The 17365-nt window shown below is 44.5% G+C and overlaps 1 protein-coding gene across 1 annotated transcript in view; it reads right to left on the bottom strand.

Annotated features, from left to right (window-relative positions):
* The window catches only part of MREG (melanoregulin), a 68851-nt gene that overhangs the window by 39956 nt on the left and 11530 nt on the right, over nt 1-17365 (bottom strand). The window contains exon 2 of the mRNA XM_043445816.1: nt 9310-9469. Coding sequence (XP_043301751.1) covers nt 9310-9469 — 160 coding nt within the window. The remainder of the gene's footprint in view (nt 1-9309; nt 9470-17365) is intronic.

Raw genomic sequence — 17365 nt, 5'->3', positions numbered from 1 at the left:
CTCTTGCCTGGAAAATCCCATGGATGGAGGAGCCTGGAAGGCTACAGTCCATGGGGTCGCAAAGAGTCGGACACGACTGAATGACTTCTTCACTTCACTTCAACACCCATTTGTTAACACCCATTCACTTTATCTTTGACCAAAAAGATCCCACTGAAGCTCTTTCTAAGCTCAAGAGAGAGATGTGGACAAGTGTTTCTGTTCATACAGGCTTCCAGGTCACACACACAGGCTGAACTATGATCCCAATTGCCCCACTCTCAATGCCTTGGACAGATGGCCGAAAGTCTCTGATCTTATGTGTCAAAACCCCTTCTTCATAGGGTTCCTGTGAGGCTTGAGTTTTTGTCTGGAGCACACACATTAAGAAGGGCACTTGTGCTCAGCACCCAGCATGATCCTGCATAAATATTATTACCTAGAACACAGAGGGTAAGACAACTTAATTCTCAGATCCTAATGAGTGTTTTTATTCTCTCCCCCTCCAACCCAAACAGTCACTAGTAAAGTCAAATAAAGAATGCTTGCATGCCTGGATGGGAGGGGAGTTTGGGGGTGAATGGATACATGCATACCTATGGCTGAGTCCCTTCAATGTTCACCTGAAACTACCACAACATTGTTCATTAATCGGCTATACCCTAATACAAAATAAAAAGTTAAAAAAAAAAAAAAAGAATGCTTACATTCAACAATCTGGATCATCCGCATCCTAAACAAAGAGGCCTTTTGAGAAGCCCAGAATTATCTAGAGAATCGCTTCCATTTTCCACTGTTATTTTGCTCCTTGACGCTTGGCTTAAAACTTACAGTCCTATCACCAACTGTAGCCAGTGTTCACCCACTTGTAGAGAAGTCAGAGGGCCTGACCAGAGCAAGCCGCACGCATCAAGTGAAGACTTGGAGGGAGTCATGCAGAGCCCAGCCAGAACATCCCACCTCCAAGCGCTTCCAAGTGATGTGGCTGGTACCCCATCAACTCAACCCTCTCTCCACCTCCTCACATCCTCCGACCACACATTCCAGTTAACTCTGTTTTGTCCCTTCTTTTAATATGACAGGCTGAGCGTATAATCCAGACACTTCAAACAAACCCCTGGGAACACCTGTCGCTCTTTTAAACATTTTATAGGGACTGTTTACAATGCCTGGCAACACTCTGCCAGCAGGGAGTCCTGAGGCACAGGAAGAACAAACAAATTGCAAACAGGAACATTTTATGTTTTTGCCTGTAAAGTTTTGAAAAATAGTAACATACAGCCACTCCCTGGGGCTCAGCAGAGGGAGATGTTCAAGTTTTCACAGGATCCCTTGAGCCACATAGCATCTGGTGTTCACGTGGCTCCTGCCAGTGCATAAACACTACTTCAGTCAGTGATAGAAGCTCATCATCAGAACGAGGTACATTTCCGAGCATGTAATTATTTAATAGCTTTAAAAACAAGCCTAGCATGTCTATTACCAATGGTACCAAATAAACATTACCTATTTTGAACCAAAATAGTCCTTAATAGCATTTATAAGAACAGTTTGATTTTCAGCACTCACATTCTTAATCAAAAATGTAAGTATTTTTGAAGAGAGTAAAAATCTTAAAGCCACGCACAGACTCCTAAAAGATCTATTACTGAACCATTGGAAGAGGCACCAAATAGCAAGACAAGAGAACACTAAACACCGAAGGGCTGAGAAGAAACAAGATGAAGAATCTTGGAGCTAATAAAACCAAAACACTTGGTTGGAGTCTTAACCAGCTGTACTCAGCATATAGATCCATAATGTGGAAAAGGTGGATTTTGACAGAGACCACTTTCTGAACTTTGGTCACAATCCCCAAACCAAACACAGTTCTTATCCCACTGATGTGAGACTGCCTTTCACATCACTGGTTTCAAAAAGTCACAGAAACAGACTTTGGATAGATTCCGCCCATGCATTTTGAAATCTTCATGGAATCACAGACAATATCTAGTCCTCTCTTACAACTTCAATCATGGTGCTCACTACATTTTACATTTCTAGAGTCACAAAGTCCAGATTCAGATCCTGGCTCCATATTTCAACAATGTGGCCTTGAACAAGTTGATTCAAAAAGAAATAATAATGGCATACACCTCACAGCTGTTGTGTAGAGGACTTAATGTATGTCAAGCAGCTCACCAGTGCTTGGCACAGTTTTCATAATTATCTCGGAGGGCAGGGTCAGTCAGTATGATTAGAATTATTTACACAAAACAAATAAATAAGGTGCAGTGCTATTTCATTAACCATTATTAGGCCCCCTAGAATACAGAGTGTTATATGAAGTATACAGCTAGGTTAATGAGAATGAATATAAGGACAATGATTTATTGACATAATTTGGTGGTTGTTTACTACTTAAAAAAATTTTTTTGGTGGTTTGGAATGTGGGGTGTTAGTTCCCCAACCAGGGGTTGAACACACACCCCCTCCATTCAAAGCACACTGGGCCGCCAGGGAAGTCCCTATTATTTCTTTAGTTCATTTCAGTCACTCAGTCGTGTCCGACTCTTTGCGGCCCCATGAATCGCAGCACGCCAGGCCTCCCTGTCCATCACCAACTCCTGGAGTCCACCCAAACTCATGTCCATCGTGTGGGTGATGCCATCCAGCCATCTCATCCTCTGTCGTCCCCTTCTCCTCCTGCCCCCAATCCTTCCCAGCATTAGGGTCTTTTCTAATGAGTCAACTCTTCACATGAGGTGGCCAAAGTATTGGACTTTCAGCTTCAGTATCAATCCTTCCAATGAACACCCAGGACTGATCTCCTTTAGGATGGACTGGTTGGATCTCCTTGCAGTCCAAGGGACTCTCAAGAGTCTTCTCCAACATCACAGTTCAAAAGCATCAGTTTTTCGGCGCTCAGCTTTCTTTCACAGTCCAACTCTCACATCCATACATGACTACTGGAAAAACCATAGCCTTGACTAGACGGACCTTTGTTGGCAAAGTAACGTCTCTGCTTTTTAATATGCTATCTAAGTTGGTCATAACTTTCCTTCCAAGGAGTAAGTGTCTTTTAATTTCATGGCTGCAATCACCAGCTGCAGTGATTTTGGAGCCCAAAAAAATAAAGTCTGACACTGTTTCCCCATCTATTTCCCATGAAGTGATGGGACCAGATGCCATGATCTTAGTTTTCTGAATTAGTTAAGCATAAAATATTTTCCAAAATTAAAGACAAGAGCAAAATTTTTCCAGTACTTGGAGGTCTGTAAATGTGTCAGTTCTTCTGCTGTCTTCAAGCTTTTGAAGGCTTGTGTAAATGAAAGTGTATTGTGTAAGAATTAAATAATGTTACTATTTTATTTTCTGACACTGCAAGTAACTTTAAATTCAGGCCATGTTTCATTATTTGCCCTCCTATATATCGTCTTTTCTGATTTTTTTCCAGTTTGGGACAACACTGCAAATTTAGCCTTAACTATACTCGTAGCCCTTCTCCTACCAGCTCCAGATTCAATGAGGGAATGTAGGTGATACACACACTGTTTTGAAATTACTCTTCCATTTCCAGAGAATTCCAAGTACAGACGTTCCTAGGTTTTTCACGCTATTGCTGCTCAAGGAAAAACATAATGTTCAATTTTCCTTAATGCCTTGCTTGAGTTTCTAAATCTTCCTCATGCAAAAGTATCTAGGGTTCCTTATTCCTTAGGAGGTGGAATTTGTTTTTCTCTCAAGAAACGAAAATCCTCTATTTTATTAAAATGTGTGCCAATTTTATCCTGCATGAAAAAGAAAATAAGCAATAGATACACCCACCACCAGCTTTTTACTTCTACCTTCTAAATTTACAGTTAGTTCGTTTTTCAATCCTATTGAACAAAATAACAATAATATTGAGTAGTAGTAGTCTGTATTCTTGCCTGGAGAATCCCGTGGACAGAGGAGCCTGGTGGGCTGCTGTCCATGGGGTCGCACAGAGTCGGATACGACTGAAGCAACTTAGCATGCATGCATGCATTGGCGAAGGAAATGGCAACCCACTCCAGTGTTCTTGCCTGGAGAATCCCAGGGACAGAGGAGCCCGCTGGGCTGCCGTCTATAGGGTCACAGAGTCGGACACGACTGAAGTGACTCAGCAGCAGCAGCAGTCTGTATCGTAAACATTAAGTATATAGCCCATAAACATATTTTGTTTAGCTGACACATGTTTAATGTGAGCTATCATTTACTAATCTGAACATTTTATATGTAAATTTAGGGTTTTAGTTTCTCTTAAAAAGCCAGTTCTGGCACTTCCAGATCCACAGTTCTCAGCATGGCAAATAGCTATCTGGAGATCAGCAGCTGCTCCTCTTAAACACTGTGTGAATTTCCAGTGTTAGTTCTGCACCCTAAAGTGTTTTTCCTTGGTTCTTCCAGAAAGGAAGCACTAAGACAATTCCTACATTTTAAATACACATGGACTCTTTGATCCAGTAATTCTACACCTGAAAAAACAACAAAAGATCATACAAGTATATACGGATACCCATTGAGGCATTGCTTCTGCTCCTAACAACAAAAAACCTGAATCAACCTAAATAATAATAGGGACTGTCTGAATAAATGATGGGAAATCCAAGCAAGAGAAAAGAGAGCCCCTCAAAACAATAAGGGAAATCTACTCATCTCATACACTAGTAAAGTACTGTTCAAAATTCTCCAAGCCAGGCTTCAGCAATATGTGAACCGTGAACTTCCAGATGTTCAAGCTGGTTTTAGAAAAGGCAGAGGAACCAGACATCAAATTGCCAACATCTGCTGTATCATCAAAAAAGCAAGCGAGTTCCAGAAAAACATCTATTTCTGCTTTATTGACTATGCCAAAGCCTTTGACTGTGTAGATCACAATAAACCGTGGAAAATTCTTAAAGAGATGGGAATACCAGACCATCTGACCTGTCTCTTGAGAAACCTGTATGCAGGTTAGGAAGCAACAGTTAGAACTGGACATGGAACAGCAGACTGGTTCCAAATAGGAAAAGGAGTACGTCAAGGCTGTATATTGTCACCCTGCTTATTTAACTTATATGCAGAGTACATCATGAGAAATGCTGGGCTGGAGGAAGCACAAGTTGGAATCAAGATTGCAGGGAGAAATATCAATAACCTCAGATATGCAGATGACACCACCCTTATGGCAGAAAGTGAAGAGGAACTAAAAAGCCTCTTGATGAAAGTGAAGGAGGAGAGTGAAAAAGTTGGCTTAAAGCTCAACATTCAGAAAACTAAGATCATGGCATCTGGTCCCATCACTTCATGGGAAATAGATGGGGAAACAGTGGAAACAGTGTCAGACTTTATTTTTGGGGGCTCCAAAATCACTGCAGGTGGTGATTGCAGCCATGAAATTAAAAGATGCTTACTCCTTGGAAGGAAAGTTATGACCAATCTAGATAGCATATTTAAAAGCAGAGACATTACTTTGCCAATAAAGGTCCGTCTCGTCAAGGCTATGGTTTTTCTAGTGGTCATGTATGGATGTGAGAGTTAGACTGTGAAGAAAGCTGAGCGCCGAAGAATTGATGCTTTTGTACTGTGGTGTTGGAGAAGACTCTTGAGAATCCCTTGGACTGCAAGGAGATCCAACCAGTCCATCCTAAAGGAGATCAGTCCTGGGTGTTCATTGGAAGGACTGATGCTGAAGCTGAAAGTCCAATACTTTGGCCACTTCATGTGAAGTATTGACTCATTAGAAAAGGCCCTAATGCTGGGAAGGATTGGGGGCAGGAGGAGAAGGGGACGACAGAGGATGAGATGGCTGGATGGCATCACTGACTCGATGGTCATGAGTTTGATCAAACTCCGGGAGTTAGTGATGTACAGGGAGGCCTGGCATGCTGCGATTCACGGGGTCACAAAGAGTTGGACACGACTGAGCGAGTGAACTGAACTGAACACATGGTGAGATGGAAATATGTCCAAAATATATTATTAAATGGAAAAAAAGCAAAGTACAGAATGATATGTAACATATGATCCAATCTGTGGGGAGAATGATACTAGGAAAGATTGAGGGTAAGAGGAGAAGGGGGCAACAGAGGATAAGATAGTTGGATGGCATCACTGACTCAATGGATGTGAGTTTAAGCAAACTCAGGGAGATAGTGAAGGACAGGGAAGCCTGGCGTGCTGCAGTTCACAGGGTTGCAAAGAGTCAGACACGACTTAACTGAACAACAATACTTTTATATGCGTATCATACTTTTGGTAGAAAACAAACTTTTTTTAACCACGTGTATATACATTGTTGCCTGGAGAATTCCATGGACAGAGGAACCTGGTGGGCTACACAGCCCATGGGTCGCAAAGAGTTGGACATGACAGAGCAACTAACACTTTCACTTTCTTTTTCATATATTATGTATGTATGTATGTATAGACGCTGCTGCTTAGTCACTTCAGTTGTGTCCGACTCCATGCGACTCTATGGACTGCAGCCTTCCGGGCTCCTCTGTCCATGGGATTCTCTAGACGACAATACTAGAGTGGGTTGCCATGTCCTCCTCCAGGGGATCTTCCCGACCCAGGGATCAAACACAGGTCTCCTGCATTGCAGGCAGATTCTTCACCACTGAGCCACCAGGGAAACCCATATACCTTAAAATACATACTTTATAAAACACCTTTATATGTATACGGCTTCCCTGTGGCTCAGCTGATGAAGAATCCCTGCAGGAGACCTGCAATGCAGGAGACCTGGGTTCAATCCCTTGATTGGAAAGATCCCGTGGAGAAGGGAAAGGCTACCCACTCCAGTATTCTGGCTTGGAGAATTCCATGGACTCTACAGTCCATGGGGTCACAAAGAGTCGGCCACGACTGAGAGACTTTCACTTTATGTGTATATATGTATGTAAACATATAGATATAGTGTGTTAGTCACTTCAGTCATGTTTGATTCTTTGCAATCCCATGAGCTATAGCCTGCCAGACTCCTCTGTCCATGGACTTCTCCAGGCAAGAATACTGGAGTGTATAGCTATTCCCTTCTCCAGGGAATTTTCTGATGAAGGGATTGAACCCACATCTCCTGCACTGCCAGCAGACTCTTTACCATCTGAGCCACCAGGAAATATATTTATATATATTTTTCACACCTAAAAAGAAGCAAGCACTATGAACAGACATTTCACATCAGTTCATCATCATCACATCGTCACATCTTCATGTTATTGACCTGATGGCCTGTCCTGGTTGCAGGGTTTCTTTCTCTAGAGTTAAACTTGACTTTACTCTTAGGCAAGGAGAAGAAACAGGCTTCTGGAAGGCCCTTCACACAGGCCCAAGAGCAGCACAGAATGACACAATAGCCTCTTTGGAAGCTGTGCTTATTCAGGGCGATGTGCAGCTCACATTGCCTCCTCCACTGATTCTTCAATAGCAAAGGCAAACAGGGCAGAGAAGCTGGAGCTGCTCTGAGAGGGCTGCCAGGCCCCGTGCAAACACCCTTCAAGCCCCTTTCCGAGTTGGCATGAGACCCTGTGCGGGGAGAGAGAGGAGAGTACTACACGTTTCATTTCCCTATTACAGTCACAGCTTTGAGCAGGGTCGGGAAAGAAAAGGAAAAGAAAAAGAACGGGTTCCATTCTCACCAGCAGAAACCCTAACTGGTCAGCTCAATACAGTAGGGTAAGGACTATCTCTTCCCATTAAAGGAAAAACTAGGTCATGCATGCATTCCCATCCATATGCTCAGGAGGGGCAGCCAGGACAGCTGTTCCTGGCCTAAGCAGCCTGTATGATGTCTTTTGAACGTTACCAGTGGAGGAGGGGATTGCAGTGGGGATAAGGGAAGCCGGGGTAGCAGGTGCAGGGCCACTAGTAGGATGTTGGTGGTGGTGGTTTAGTTGCTAAGTCAACTCCAACTCTTTTGTGACCCCATGGTCTGTAGCCCGCCAGTTCCTCTGTCTATGGGATTTTCCAGGCAAAAATACCAGAGTGGGTTGCCATTTCCTTCCCCTAGTCTTTGAGTTAAGCCCTGTGACCAATATTTTGTAGAAGTGGTCCTCAGCAGGACCCCACTGCCAAGAAACGATGCTCATCAAAGCCACTGGGGGAACTCTTCAGCTACCCTTCCCCCAGGTCTTAAGAACCACAGGCAACTGTGATTCCTTACTTCTAAGTCTACCTCTATCCCCCTAAGGTACCCCAGGTCACACTAGAATAAAAGGACTGGGACACGTGGCTCTTCTAAGAGTTAATGGGACTTCCCTGGCGGTCCAGTGGTTACAACTCCTCACTTCCACTGCAGGGGGTGGGGGACTGATCTCTGCGCTGGGGAGCTGAGACCCCACAAGTCATGTGACCAAAAAAAAAAAAAAAGTTATCATATCCTGCTACAGCATGTTTTGGAGAAAAAACAATTAATAATCAAAAATATAAAGAAACCTACATAAGAAACAGACCTCCCTTGCCATAACTACCCCATACACACACACTCTGGTACTTTACTTCAAAGCAAGAGCCTGGCATTTTAAATGTCCCTATTCTTCTCAATTACTATAATATACAAAGGAACACATAAAGTCATATCTAATATAGGTATCTACTCAGAACTAACAGTTGAACACAGAGATAAGAAAACTTAGGCTGTATTATATGGAAAAAGACACCCATAATACAACATTATACTGAATTTTTATAGTATATAATACTACTTTTGAAAAAAAAGAGAAAATAAAATATGATCCCTTTTGCTGTTTTCTCTTAATTTATGAGGTCATCTCCTTTTCAATAGTCTAGTGTTCCTGTATCAATAACTTTGATTAAAAGTCCATTAAGAGTGATTTCAAGCCTTATCACACAAATCATCTCAAATACTCCAGATACATTATTTGACCAATAAGCACAATTCAAGAAGGTAAAACAGGAAAAAAAAAAAAAAACAATTTAGGCTCCATTAATTCAAAACTGGGGATGACGCAAAGTACCCTCCAACCTTCAGTCTGAATGTTGAACTGCGGCTTGCCAAACAACTGGAAAGATTAGACACGGGCTGGTTACACTATTTAAGACCATAAAGTATCTTCATGATCTGAGCAGCACTGCCTTGCTGTTCCCATACAGTTGTAACTTATATCATTAAAGCAACAAGTAGAAATCAGTCTTATCTGTGTATTAAGCAGGTACACCAAGACCAGCTATAATTTGTGACTAGATGCTGCTAAAAGACCTGCCCTTCATGTCACACGTATCATGCTTCATTCTTTTCTCTACTTCAAGCTGTTCTTCCCTGTCATGGCTCTCTTTTGCTGTGCATTACCATCGGCTCATAGCATGATCTCAAAAGCTGCTTACCTCTGAATCTTTGGCCTGCTGATTACGAACGACGATCAGGTTGTACAGGATCCTGTCGTCGTCTGCCTCTGTATGGGACACGTCGTGAGGCATACTCCACAAATTCTTTTCATCATCCCTCGCCAGCGTGGCTCCAAACGAAGAATATGGATTGCTACCACTATGGGATAAAAAAAAAAGGGGGTATAAGGGCTTTGTAATACATATTACATATGATACATACATCAGGCTTCCCTGGTGGCTCGGTGGTAAAGAATCCACCTGTCAATGCAGGAGACATGAGTCTGATCTCTGGTCCGGGAGGATACACATGTCGCAAAGCAACTAAACCCAAGAGCCGCAACTATGGAGCCTGTGCTGTAGAGCCCGTGCTCTGCGGCAAGAGGAGCCGCGCACCAGGAGAGTATCCCTGACTTCCACAACTAGAGAAAAGCTGTGCCGCAACAAAGACCCAAAATAACTAACTAAACATATACATACACCACATGTAAGTTACATATAAATCAAAATGTGTTACATATTACATAATGTAGTGATAGCTTGTGGTGAACAGTGCCACCAGTGGATTCCTGGTCTCCAAAGGAGAAGATTTAACTCTGGGACCAAAGACAGGTCTCAGTCACTCAGAGCTTTGTGCACAGAATTTTATTTAAAGGGACAGGACAAAGAAAGCTTCTGACATAGACAGCAGAAGGGGGTGGAAAGAGTACCTGCCTCACTAGTTTAGTGGGGCCTTATATACTTTTCTGCTAGCTGCTGAGAACAGAAAAAAAATACCTCAAGGCTGTGAGAATTTTGCCCAGACCATTTCCCATAACATACATCCTAGGATGACATCAGCATGAGATTAGCCAGAAAAAACAGGTTAACCCAGAGCTCAAGGCTGCGGAAGTTTTTATCCAGACTTTCTCCCATAACATACATCCAAAGCTCAAAAAAAGGCAGGTCCTTGAACAACAGATACTGCTGCTTATAAGGCCTACTTGTCTAAGGTAAAAGAATGTGAAAAAGAAAGAATGTTTACCTCTTCCTTAAAGGGGGTCTTAGGCTTGGACTTCTTATCAACCTGCCTGTTAACTCTCCTTAATGCTTGCTCCTTGGAAGAAAAGCTATAACCAACCTAGACAGCATATTAAAAAGCAGAGACATTACTTTGCCAACAAAGGTCAGTCTAGTCAAAGTTATGGTTTTTCCATTAGTCATGTATGGACATGAGAGGTGGACCATAAAGAAAGCTGAGCGCCAAAGAAATTATGCTTTTGAACTGCGGTGTTGGAGATGACTCTTGAGAGTCCCTTGGACTGCAAGTTCAAACCAGTCAATCCTAAAGGAAATCAGTCTTGAATATTCATTGGAAGGACTGGTGTTGAAGCTGAAACTCCAGTACTTTGGTCACCTGATGTGGAGAACTGACTCATTGGAGAAGATCCTGATGTTGGGAAAAATTGAAGGCAGGAGGAGAAGGGAACGAGAGAGGATGAGATGGTTGGATGGCATCACCGACTCGATGGACATGAGTCTGAGCAAGCTCCAGGAGCTGGTGATGGACAGGAAAGCCTGGCGTGCTGCAGTCCATGGGATGGCAAAGAGTCGGACACGAATGAGTGACTGAACTGAATGAACTGAAGTTAACTCTCTCAGTAACATATAATAGTTGTGTGGGAGGCTTCACCCGTTGTGGATCAAGGGTTCTAGAGCACAGTGGCGCTAGTGGTAAAGAACTCGCCTGCCAATGCAGGAGACTAAGAGATGGGGGTTCGATCCGTGGGTCAGGAAGACCTCCTGGAGGAGGGCACAGCAACCCACTCTAGTATTCTTGCCTGGAAAATTCCATGGACAGAGGAGCCTGGTGGGTTGCAGTCCACAGGGTCGCAAAGAGTCAGTGACTTAGCATGCACGCACAACATATAAATATATATTCCAAGGAAAAGAATCTGCGCTGTTTTTAATAATGAAGCATAACACAGCATAACAATTAAAAAATCACTTTTAGAACAACAGAGGACAGCTAAAATAGGATACCTGGCAGAGGTAATATTACCATGTTAAACATGAAATTTATCATGAATACCCTGGCAGCTAAGACAAAAAAAAAGGGGGGGGGGTTCCAATGAGGAATAGAATTCTCGTGTGATTAAAAGAAGCAAACAATTAATATGAAGAGATGAAATTTTTACTGGTTCTGAATTCAAGGAAATAGAGTGAATTCAAAGTACAATGGTATGTATTATCAATCAAATTCCTTAGAAGAAAATTAAGTAATAAACATGCACATCTGAATACTTACACACACATCTGAATACTTTTAATAAGCAGTACTGGATGTTGAGTAAGGATTTCATGAGCCATAAAGGTAAAGGATTTACCCTTTATGAGGCAGTATCTATGTTCACAAGGAGCTGAGTGGCAGACTGTCATACCTAGGACATGCTTATGCAAAGACCTGGTTAACTTCTGTGGGACTGGTCAGGTCGGGTCACGCTGGGGTCATCTCCTTCATCTGACGTTAATAATATGTACAAGTCCCTGACTCTACATTACTCACAGGGCTTATAAAATTGTGAGCAACACAGACGTGGTCCCTATCCTTGGACCTTGGAGTCTAAGGAGCGACAGAGTAATGAATGATCACATGACAATATAATTAAAAACAGTGATAAGTGCTATAAAGGGGGAACTCAGGGAGCTGTGAGAGGTAGTGGGGGTAGGCATCAGGTAGGCATTGTGAAAAAGGGATTTAAATGAGCTTTAAGCTGAAAGACAAGAAACAAGAGTTCCAAACAAAGGAAATGGCATGTTCAAAGGCCCTGGGGTCGACTGAAGCAGAGCAAAGGTAGGAAAAGAAGGGGGATGTTGGCTAGTGAGTGCAAGAGAAGCTGAGGTGGCAGTGGGGGCCAGATAATCTTGGCTCCGTAGGCCATGTTTTCTAACATTCTTTAGAAATGTGGTCTTTATTCCTAGGAGCTAGGTAAGGTGCAGAATGCCTTAAAGCAGGACTGTAATGTGACATGAACAATATTACACCTTTAAAGATTTTTCTGGCTAACTTATACAAAAAAACTAAGAACATGGCATCTGATCCCACCACTCCATGGCAAATACAGGGGGAAAGGTGGAAACAGTGACCGATTTTCTTTTCTTGGGCTCCAAAATCACTGCAGATAGTAACTCTAGCCACGAAATTAAAAGACGCTTGCTCCTTGGAAGAAAAGCTATGACAAACCTAGACAATATATTAAAAAACAGAGATATTACTTTGCCAACGAAAGTCAGTATAGTCAAAGCTAGGTATGGTCTTTCCAGTAGTCATGTATGGATGTGAGAGTTGAACCATAAAAAAGGCTGAGCGCCGAAGAATTGATGTTTTTGAACTGTGGTGTTGGAGAAGACTCTTGAGAGTCCCTCGGACTGCAAGGAGATCAAACCAGTCAATCCTAAAGGAAACCAATCCTGAATATTCACTGGAAGGACTGATGCCGAAGCTGAAGCTCCAGTACTTTGACCACCTGATGTGGAGAGCTGACTCACTGGAAAAGACCCTGATGCTGGGAAAAGGAAAAGGAAAAGGGGGTGGCAGAGGATGAGATGGTTAGATAGCATCACCAACTCAATGGACAGGACTTTGAGCAAACTCTGGGAGACAGTGGAGGACACAGAAGCCTGGCATGCTGCAGTCCACGGGGTCAAAAAGAGTCAGACACAACTCAGAGACTGAACAATGACAACAGCAAAGAATACTCAAATTCACAGAGTCAGAAAGTACACTGGGGACTTTCCTGGTGGTCCACTGGCTAAGAATCCCGGCTCTCAATTCAGGGGACCCAGGTTCTATCCCTGGTCAGGGAACTAGATCTCAGATGCTGCAACTTAGACCAAGCCCAGCCAAATAATAATTTTTTTTTTAATAAAAGAAAGTCAATGGTAGGTGAGAAGGGCCAGGAGTGGGAGGGAGGTGGGGAGGGGGAAGGGGGTCTTAGTGTTTAATAGGGACAGAGTTTCAGTTTAGGAAAGTAAAAAATCCAGGAGATGGATGGTGGTGACAGTTGCACAATGTGAATGTACTTAGAGCCACTGAACTGCACACTTAGATATAGTTCACATGAAAGTGAAAGTCACTTGGTCGGGTCCATCTCATTGCGGCCCTTGACTATACAGCCCATGGAATTCTCCAGCCAAGAATGCTGCAGTGGGTAGCCTGTCTCTTCTCCACGGGATCTTTCCAACCCAGAGATCAAACCCAGGTCTCTCTCATTGCAGGCAGATTCTTTACCAGCTGAGCCACAAGGGAAGCCCAAGAAGACCAGAGTGGATAGCCAATCCCTTCTCCAGAGGATGTTCCTGACCCAGGAATCGAACCGGGGTCTCCTGCATTGCAGGTGGATTCTTTTAACTGAGCTATCAAGGTAGACCATGGTTAATATAGCATGCTTTATATTATGTGACTTTTACCACAATTAAAAAAAAAAAATCTTTCTGGCTACAGTGTGGGGAATGCTTCAGAGGGGTGAAGAGTGGATGTGAGGGATTCATTAGGATGGAACTGAAGCAACTCTGGTGAGACAGGGTAGGTATTACCCTGCATCATCCAGGAGCAGGAGGTGGTAGAAGCTCCTGGCTTTTTACCTGGACGGTGAGTGATGCCCTCGTCTGAGGCAGAGCCACAATGCCCCACGGCCACAGGGTGGCCAACACATCTGCAGGTGTGAGGAGAGGGACTGGCAAAGGAGGACAGACAGTGGGCGCCTGATAAGCAGACAGCCTCTGGGAAGGAAGGATAAGAGTAACTGACAACTGGGCTGAAGGTAATGTTAAGGTTTAAACCAACATGAAATATTCAGAAGCTGGCACTAAGGAGATGCTGCAACAGGAAGCAAAACTTGGGTCTCCAAACTGGTGTTCAACACAGGAACCCTCCCAGCTACGGATGGACTCTAGCACTTGAGTGATGAGTCTGGGTCAGGCTTGGGAGAGCCAACCACGGCCCGCTCATGAAAACTGGGACAGAGAGGGGACAGGAGCTGGCAGTCAAGGTCTACAGGAGGCCAGCTACCTGAATGGATGCTGAAAAGTGCTCTTGAAGTCTCTCCAGTTCAGAAATGCAGGGGCAGAGACTGGACAGAGGGATCAGAACTACGGAGAAGGAGCGACTTTCAGGGAGTCAGACACAGCTCAGCCATGAGGTTGTCAGAAATGCCCTGTTTTCCCTTAGCTGCCTGACCCCGCAAAAGCTGAACAGAGAGACCCACCACCTGCTCCTTTTCAGAATGATGAGCCAACAAACGGGGAGGCAAATGATGCCTTGGTGTCCATACGAGCTTTACCAAGCACGTCCATCTCATTCATTCATTCATGCATTCATTTATTCAACTGTATACTGCTACTGGGCTGGGTGCTCTAGGAACTCACAAATAAACAGGGCATTGTCCCTGTTGCTGGTGTGACTATATGATGCAAGGAGGCAAGTGAATTTCCTTTTTAAGTGCAAACAGAAAGTTGTAGAACAGAGAAAGAGTGACACATTATGTGTGATGAGAAGGAAGTTCAAGAAAGGTTGCATGGAGCAGAAAGTAACCCAGATCTGAGGACTATACAGTCTTTCTCCAGGAAGAGAAGCAAAGGGAATGGTGTTTTTGACAGAGGGAACACCACCTGCAGCGTATGGAAATGGAAAGTGTCCACAGGGTGGGGGAATTCCCAAGTGTTCACACAGGGCTGACCACATAGGCTCCCAAGGAGGGAAATGGACAGGCAGGAAGAAAAGGACATTTGGGGCCTGCTGGAGTTCAAGTTTTGTTCTGTGAATGGTGACAAGTTATCGAAGCGATTTTGAGCCTTGTCAGGTCTAAGTTTTACAACAACAACTCTCGATAAAGAAGGAACAGGGCTTAGGAGGCTGTCACAATCAACGGTCACAAGAGGGTAGGTGTGGCTTTCCTTTTGAGTTCCTAGTGTTGGGGGCCTCGGGGCCACCGTGGGGCAGGAGATGGGCAGGGCTGCTCGGCAGAGAGGAAGATGCCCACAAACCAACCACAGCCAGAACAGCTGGTTCAAATCTGTAATTCGTTAGAGCTACAGAGAAGATTCCTTTGGGGCATAGGAAAGGTAGTGTTCTATCGCTAAATAAGTCCATGTTTAATTCGAAACATTTTGAAATACTGGTTGGGGCATGAGTGAGGGAGGGCACGGGCTTGAGAAATAGAGGTGGGAACAGCAAGCATGGGTTCCTGCAGCATCAGTGACTCAGTCAAGGCTGCCCTCCTGACCCCAGCTGGGTAACACGGAGGTGGGAGGAGGGGAGTCAGCGCTGACCGCGTGCAGGTGATGCCTTTACGGAGGACGGGAGGAGCCACGGCTGACCTGCAGGACACGCGGGGGGCACTCAGGATCTGGGCTTAGGACCAAGGACAGGACAGGAGACCTAGATGTGGGAGAAACACTCATGCATCTCCATCACCGCAGAAACCAGGGGACCAGAGGAAGCATCTGGGAACAAGGAGGAAGGAAAGGGAGGGAGTGAAGAAGGACCTCAGGGGAATGGAAAAGGAGACTACAGACAGCAGGAGAGCCAGGGAGCGAGAACGCTGGACAGAGAGGAATCCTCCAGAGCAGGCAACACCGGCCAGCGTCAGAGCGTGAAGAGCATGAACTCCAACATCTTTATGCCCATACAATTTTGCGGCCAGTGATAAACCACACAGCATTTACCTTATCCCTCCACACTCTATCCCTCCCTCTGTACAACCATCTGAGGTCTCACGGGGGCAGGTGACAGGGACGCTATCCCACTTAACAGATGGGGACGAGATTCCACAGTTGTTTGACTTCTCCCGGGACAGGATGGTCCCCACCCTCCAACACAAGGTCCCCGATGGGGCATCTCTAAGCAGCCAAGGTCACAGAGTGCATAGAGTGCGTCCAAGTGCTGTGATGGGAAGGGTCCTCAAACACAGCAGCTCAGATACTGACTCCAGGTGTAAAGTGATTCCCGACTTCCCTGGGAAGCAAATTCCCCTGGGACTTCTCAAGGCATCCAAACCCCGGGGGCACAGTTTTCACCAGGACAGTACACACCCCTCTCAGATCCTGAAACCTGAGTTACATTCCAGAAACTCAGTCTTTCATTTTTCCCCAAATCTGTTTCATTTGTTTGTCTCAACAAGTTGATAGGTTCCACTACTTTAAAGTAGGGATGAGAAGTGAAAGTGTTAGTTGCTGGGTCGTATCCGACTCTTTGCGACCTATGGATTGTAGCCTGCCAGGCTCCTCTGTCCATGGGATTTCCCAGGCAAGAATACTGGAGCAGGTTGCCATTTCCTTCTCCAGGGGATCTTCCTGACCCAGGGATCAAACCTGGGTCTCCCACATTGCAGGCAGATTCTTCACCATCTGAGTCACCGGGATGTACCCAGTATTTCTTCACAACCCACATCACCTGGTGGGGGCGGGCAGAGAGAAGCTGCTTTACAAGTACCTTTAAAAGTTACAAAGCTGTGACCCCAAAGTATTAAAGGAAATCCGACATAACTCATTAAAAGTTCCCTAATGCAGGAGGTTTAGACATTGGCCAATATCCACTTGAATGGGTGTATGCTCAATCACTCAGTTGTATCTGACTCTCTGTGACCCCATGGACTCTAGCCCACAGGGCTCCTCTGTCAATGGAATTTTCCAGACAAGAATACTGGAGTGGGTTGCCATTCCCTTCTCCAGGGGATCTTCCCGATCCAGGGATCGAACCTGAGTCTCATGTCTGCTCTGGCAGGCACATTCTTTACCACTGTGCCACCTGGGAAGGTGATAAAATAGCATCTGACCTTGAATAATCTAGCCGCTTTTAGCTTCACAAGCCACAATTTCTTGGCCTGTTTTGAGAAGATTATGACAGGTGCCTTCTTGGCCAGTCACTCATTGTTGTTTAGTAGCTAAGTCGTATGCGTTTCTTTGCAACCCCATGGACTATAGCCTGCCAGGCTCCTCTGTCCATGGGCTCTCCTGACAAGAATACTGGAGCAGGCTGCCATTTCATTCTCCAGGGAATCTTCCCAACTCAGGGATC

This window comes from Cervus canadensis, chromosome 24 (assembly GCF_019320065.1).
Source record: "Cervus canadensis isolate Bull #8, Minnesota chromosome 24, ASM1932006v1, whole genome shotgun sequence".
Classification (NCBI taxonomy): Eukaryota; Metazoa; Chordata; class Mammalia; order Artiodactyla; family Cervidae; genus Cervus; species Cervus canadensis.
Note: the sequence above shows the minus strand (reverse complement) of the source record. Positions and strands in the feature narration are given on the sequence as shown.